This window comes from Sturnira hondurensis, unplaced genomic scaffold, assembly GCF_014824575.4.
Source record: "Sturnira hondurensis isolate 20B ecotype Veracruz unplaced genomic scaffold, ASM1482457v3 Scaffold0010857, whole genome shotgun sequence".
Lineage (NCBI taxonomy): Eukaryota > Metazoa > Chordata > Mammalia > Chiroptera > Phyllostomidae > Sturnira > Sturnira hondurensis.
In genome coordinates this window covers 46605-53710 of record NW_028083488.1, presented here as the reverse complement: position 1 = coordinate 53710, position 7106 = coordinate 46605, and the positions used below count along the sequence as shown (strand labels likewise).

The 7106-nt window shown below is 41.3% G+C and overlaps 1 protein-coding gene across 1 annotated transcript; it reads right to left on the bottom strand.

The window, feature by feature from the left end:
- Positions 1-2379: 2379 nt before the first annotated feature.
- On the bottom strand, positions 2380-6245 carry SLC25A53 (solute carrier family 25 member 53). The gene has a single exon (XM_037059411.1). The coding sequence runs from the start codon at positions 4984-4986 to the stop codon at positions 4066-4068; it is 921 nt and encodes a 306-aa protein (XP_036915306.1). The 5' UTR covers positions 4987-6245; the 3' UTR covers positions 2380-4065.
- Positions 6246-7106: the final 861 nt, after the last annotated feature.

Genomic DNA, 7106 nt, shown 5'->3' with positions numbered 1-7106 from the left:
TACCTCTAGGATGGTGGAGGAATGTCATTACTGGGGACTGTGGGGGAAGGAGAGTGAGGGGATGGGAGTTATCAAGGTGTTCTACTTGTTGATCTGGATATTCCTTACATGATTGATAGCTTTGTAAATGTTCTTTCAATGGGCAGTTCTCTTCTGAATGTTTTCCTTTCTTAATGAAATGGAAACCAACTGGGACTGAAGATGAGAAAAGCGATGTTGAAGATTTGATGAGAAAGAAAATGGTATGAAAGAAACAAACAAGTTGGAGATTGAATGCAGCAGAGAAATATGGTATTTCTTATTTTTTCTTTTCATGAAAACTCACAATTTCCTGATTTGTTATGCTTTTTTATTATATATATGAGGTAGCATTATTTTATTAATTTTAATATGCACCATATGTAATTATCCTAAACATGTAGTTAAATTATTGTTATTTAATGTTTTTAAAATGAATTTAAATAAAATATAATTTTAAAGCAAAATTAAGTCAGTATGCCATATAACTGTGATAATAGTTTTAATACATTAGTAATTTATTATCAACTTGCATTTTAGAATAGCTGATGTAGTTTATATTAAGACAAAAATACAATGAGTTTATACAAGGAATTTTATTTATTTATTTTTAGAGAGAGGGAAAGGGAGGGAGAAACAGAGGGAGAGAAACATCGATGTGAGAAACATCTAATGGTTGCCTTGTGCATGTGCCCTGAGGGGCTGAACCCCAAACACAGGTGTGTGCCATTGAACCGGCAACATTTGCTTCACAGGATGATGCACAATCAACTGGCCACACTGGTCAGAGCAGGGAATTTTATTCTTTTTCCTTCAACTTTTTATACCAAGTAGCTTTATTGTTAAATTTTGCATTTTATAAATTTTAAAGACATCAGTATTAATTAGCTCCTTATTTTATTGATCCCAACTTCAAAAGCCATTTTAAATGTTAGAAAACATAACCACATTAACATCACAAAACTAAATATGGACACTTAAAAGTAAGAGAAACTATTATACTCTTATACTTTACTCAGAAGATTTAAATAGAGAAGCTGATAGGTTTATATAATTTTATAATTCTGTTTTTATATGAATCAGTTGGTAAAAATAAACTATTTAAATTATAACATGCTTTGGTTGTAAATCTGTATTTACATTATAATTCCATAGCTTCAATTATTAACTTACCTACTGTAAATTTAATTTTTTTATAAAGGCAAATATAGTAAATCAAAACAATTACCACCAATGTAGGTTTAAAATATGCCATGAGATTTCATTTCTAATATTCTATAATAACTGTGCCATTGTCATGGAGATAAAAGATTTTATTTGTTTTTAAAAATATTTTATGTATTCATCCTTAGAAAGAGGGGAAAGGAAGGAGATGGAGGGGGAGAGGAAGGTCAATGTGTGGTTGCCTCTCACACACCCCATACTGGGAACCTGGCCCACAACCCAGGCATATGCCATGACTGGGAATTGAGCCAGCATCCCTCTGATTCACAGGCCGGCACTCAATGCACTCTGTTCACTGAGCCACACCAGCCAGGGCTAGATAAGAGTTTTTTTTTAAAGGATTGGAATCTACTAACATTGAATCTAGAAATGCTAAAATTTCCAGCTCTCGGATGGTTCGGGAAAAGTATTGTCAGTGTATGTAGATAGAGAATGAATTCTCAAATAATAAGGCAACTGTTAATAATATTAACAGTATCTAAATTTGGGTAGACGGTGAGTGTTATTCATACTTTTGTTGTGCTGGCAAATTTTCTGTAAGTTTGAAATTATTTCTAAATAAGTTTTAATGAAGAAACAACATAGAATGGCAGTAACTTAAGTGGAAATTGACAGCGTATGTGGAAATGCATCTTTGGATTAAAAAGTAGGTGAATACAGTAGTTTATCCTCTTCTCTTCAGCTTAAAAACCAAAGTCATAGCTAAGTTACAAATTTTTGTAAACAATATTTTCTTTTTTCTGAGCTAGCCTTGAAATATAATCAGATGCTCTTGTAGTTTTCCTTCCCTTGTGAAGACTGTGTCCCCGTCCTTGAATCCACAAGCAGAGTACTTCCCCACCTCATCTAAGTCTGTATGGTATCAGAGGTGGGAACTCATCTGCAGCTATTCTGAACCAGCCATTTTCTGTTGACCTTGCTGGCAAATGCTCTCTGCTCTCTTATCACCTATAGTGTTGTCTTCAACTCTTGTGATACTTAGTCAGGAATTCTCACTCCAGAGGATCTACAATCAATCAGGTCATTACATATAACAAATTCAGTTCAGTAAGGATGTACAAGTGGAGGTCATTATCATATCTATAAAGGGAAAACTGCAAGGTGTGTCATCTTGGAAATCCTCAAAATTCCATTTGAAAAGAATGGGACAATTAAGCAATAAATTTCTGTTGGTGAAATTTCAGTTTCTGTAAGTGTTGCTAATAGCAAACAGGTCATCAATAACACAAACTGATCAAATATTCCAATTGAAAGTCATTTTATTATCATTATTATCAACAGCAGCATCATTATCATGAGCACAAAACTAAATCCACTAATAAAAGAATATTACACCCCAAAGGCATGTGTCTTACTGACAGTGGGTCATTAACAGTATCTTCATGTACAAAAGACAGCACCCTGAAGATAATGACCATATCACAGCTTGATAATTAATTCAATAATTCAACTAAAATTATTGAGCACCTAGGCACAATAGGAGATTTAAAAATGTGTACAAGAATCCCTGCTTTTAAGGAGTTTTACAGTCTAGTATGAGGTGTTGAAGAACACCAAGAACACAGGGCCACATGAAATCAGTGACATAATGGAATCAGTGCCATGTACGAAATGTTATCTCAAGAGACTATGGTCACATTTAGTTGTGGGAAATCAGGAGAGGATCCACAGTGAAGGTAGCATCTAAGCTGGGCTTTAAGGTTCTGGAAAGATTTTCGCAGAGTGGCATATGGAGAAGAGGCACTGGAGGCAAAGAGAATTAAGTATGGTCAAAAACATGGCCACAGGAACATGTGGCATTTTAGGGGAAAAAACAACAGTTTGGCTGGTATATGAAACCTATGTAAGTGGGAGTGGTGTGATAAAATGCTGAAAGTTAAATGTGTACCATATTTTGAATGGCTCTGAACTACAGGCTAAGCTTTCTGATCTTTCATCTATGTCACAGTAACTATATATCTGCAGCCATAAAATATGCAATGATCTGTGAAGAGATATGGTTATTTCACCCCCAGATTTCTTAGGGAAACTAAAGTGGTTTGTAAGCAGTGTCATTGCTTTGCTATCAGAAATGTCACAGCAGATAATCCCAAGAAATCTATAGTAATTTTTTCTATTTTACATGCAACTGTATCTCTTCCCTCAAAGTCTATTCTTTCTATCCATCGAGGGACCACAGCAGTACTCACTCTCACCTCCGGCCCACCAGTTCTTGTGGCACCTAATCAGTTGAAGCAAGTCTAATTTAAGATTTCCAGCTATAAATGCTACTCTAAAGCTAGGACCCACAGCTGTGAGAAGTGAGAGTAGTGGTGATAGGTGTAGTGAACAATGTCACGAAAATGTAGCCACCTGAGAATTCCTCTGTAATTCCCATCCTAAGAGTCAAGCTTATTTCGTTGAAATTAGAGTCTTTGGTTCTCCACTCAGTTTGGTGCAGAGGATAACTGGAAGGGTCCCAAAACTCACAGTGCCTAAATAAAGTTTCCTCTATTGTCAAAGAGGAGACTTTTTTTTAACATTTCCCTTTATCATCAAAGAATTGCTTAAGAAATAACATTTCATCTGGGTTACAAAATATTTAAAGGCCTCATGGGTATGAGGCTGTTGAAGCTGTGGATAGACAGGAGTGACCAAGGAAGCCAGCTAGGCTTTGTTTGTGCCCCACAAGATGGTGGCTGGGAACCTCTCTAGTGCACTGACAGTTCAAATATGCTAAAGAATGACTGTATTAAGTAACCAAGACAAAGAAGTAAGCTATTTAAAAAGACCCAAGAAGACTTAAAATAACAAACTTGCCATGGCCACATTTCTTGCAGGTAGTCAGTCTTTCAGCTCTTTCACGGAACGAGACTTCCTCTGAAGGAAGTCATGGATAGCAGTAGTGAGGCCCCATGTTACACTGGACCTTAGGATGATGAGGGAGCCTCCACGATAAATCAGGAACACCTTTCGGCCCCGAGTGTCCCACATGTCCCGGGCAGAGGCCCACAGGCTGGGCATGCTCTGCCAGCCAATATGGGACTGCATATTGGCAACCAGCACAATCAGAGGATAGAGGACTAAGCAGGTGATCGTTCCATTGACACTCCCAGACACCAAGGCAGGAACCCAGTGGGGTAGGCCTTGCTTTGCCAAGCCATCCTGGATAGGGTCCTTGAAGGAGAAATACAGAGCACTCCCCAGGCTGTTCCTGAGAAGAATGGGCCAGAAACCACGATAGTAGCCTAGCGACAGCCGCCCCCAAAGCCCATATGAGTTGAATTCCTTGAGAATGCTGGAGGTGGTAGGGAAGCGAGCTTGCTTGCGACCATCCTGGAGCACATTTTGCACTCTTTCAAAGGGGCTGAGTGCCACAGCCTCCACAACACCAGACATGAGCCCCGCAGCCCAGCGGTGTCCCAGGGAGTGTGGACCATCAGGGGAGAGAGAGCACAGCAGGCCATCATAAGTCCCAAACAGCAGAGTCCCTTGCAGCGTCTTGGAGAGGAGAGGTGGGTAGATTCCCCGGTAGAAGTACTGGGGGCCTTCATGCCAAAGCTGTCGCAGAGCCTCCGACACTGCCACAGCATGGATCTGTTGCCGGAACACAACCTTGTAAATAGGAAAGGTCAGAAAAGTAGACATAAAATTGGAAATGGCCCCAAGGGCGTAGGCCTGGGAGTGCCAGATTTTCTTTCCAGGAGTCTCTGATTGTGTCCAGTGCTGAAGCTCATTCCCAGGAGAGTGGTTCTGTTCCCCCATGCTGGAGACAACCTGGTGCAGATGGAAGAAACTGGCAAGAGTTTGGGGCGGGGGGGGGGGGAGAGGTTAGGCTGACCATTATATCTGTTGATGAGCATTTTCACTGTTTAGTTAGAAAGGGCCCCAAAAAGCTCAGTTTAAGGAAACGAGCCCATCTTTGGGCCAGTTTCTGAGAAATAAGCATACTGTTAAGAAAAAATTAAAACAAAGGCGTTTAGTTTTTCTGGACAGAGTTACCTCCATAGTGTTTCACTGACACAGCAAATATTCTAATGTTCAAAGGTCTAAGATTGAAGAAAATAAAATTGGAAGAAGGGCTCCAAAACATATTCCATTTAACTTCCACCAAATGAAAATTCACATTTGGTAAATTGCTAGAATTATCAGTTGCTATTCTTCTTCTGAAAAGTAGCACTATCTTGTTGAGGCAGAAAGGCATTCAAAAGTTATAGTTCTGTACTTTCTCTAAAAATTGGTAAAAATTTGGGTAGTGGGGAGTCTCCCTCTATTTTTTTCTGTAGATTCTTGCCAATGTTGTAACTATTTCATGGCAACACCCGACCCCCCTCCCCAGAATAAGGAAGCAGAGAGAGGAACTGTTTCTGAAAATTTAGTGTCAAAAGGCTCCATACCTAGCAATTTCCAGGTCTAACCCTATAGACTTGTAGCTACATGACAGAGCAGAGGTTCTCAGCCTTGATGCTATTTAGGTCAGATAATTCTTTATTTTAGTGCCTGTCCTCTGCATCATACAGTATTTAGCAGTATCCTGGCCTCTACTTGCTGGGTGCCTGTAGTACCAACTGTGACCTACCCAGCTGTGACAGCCAAAAATATCTCCAGACATTGCCATATATCTCAGGGAGAAGACAGACAAAATCACCCTTGGTTCAGAACCGTTATACTAAAGAGAAGAAGCAGTGCTCAAGAAGAAATTAATGCTCAGTGCAGATCTGAGAATCTGAGGGAGTTTGTCAGGAAGGAAGTAAGGGCCCTGCTAGGCTGAGAGGACAGGGTGTGCTGCAGTGGGAGATGGTGTGTGGAGGAAAGAAAGCATAGATGTATGAGGAGGAGAGGGGAGAAGGGAGGAGAGTTCCCCCAGGCTGGAAACTCACATCTAGATTGACAGGAAGCCTGGTAGGAACTGCAGACCCAGAGGGGAACTGCAGAACCTTTGGCCATGTGGTCCTGAGGGGAGGGAAGTTCTGGGGCCCAAATCATGCTAGCAGTTGATGGCCTGCTCAATAGGGACAAAGGAATACCCTAGGCTGAGGCCTTCCTCCAGCCCAGCCTTCCCTGGGCTGCTGCACCCAGAACCTGCCTTGAAGGGCTCCTCACTATAGAATCAACCCATCAGCCCTTTTCTGGCTTCTTGTTCCAGTGCCATCCATGATCCCACAAGCTCATCTTACAACCCCCACCCCAAGCCACACTCTAACACTGTCTCTTGGTGGAGGGACACAGAGGCTCAGCCTCCCCTGCTGTGCCATCACCCCTCCCCCACCCCACATTCCCTGTTTGCTTTAAGCCTTACCTCCTCAACCCCATGGCCAGAAGGAGACTAGGAGGGCCCTTCTGCCTGGGACCCTTTAGCTGAGAACTGACCTGGAGCAAAAGCTTGAGAGGTCCATTCCTTGCATCCTTCTGGGGCACTCCTGGGGCCCTGGCAGTTACCTCTATGTCTCCAGAGCCAAAAGGGACCCTTCCCCCACCTACAGCAGGAGGTAGCTCCACTCAGAGCCACAGGGGCCCCCAACATTCCCCAGCCATCCTCCCAAGGGATTTCTTCCCCAACTTTTACCTGCACCTAAGTAAAGATGGGTGGTGAGGGAAATGTCTGTGCCTTTTTCTATCTCAAGTGCAATAACGTTCCACTTCCCACGTGAAATGATTTACAGAGATAAACAATTTATGCTATCATAGTTTCTTTCCAGGCCCAGGTAGAGTAAAAGAAAAATAGATACATGCTACATTTAACCACCACCTTTTTTTTCATTGGAGTTCCTTGGGTGTTCAGTACAGACCAATGCTTTGACAACGGTTCTGTGATTCATTCCCTTTCTGCCCTCCCCCAATTTCTCTGTTGTTTAAAACTTGACATTGTCTAAATTTTTCTTTCA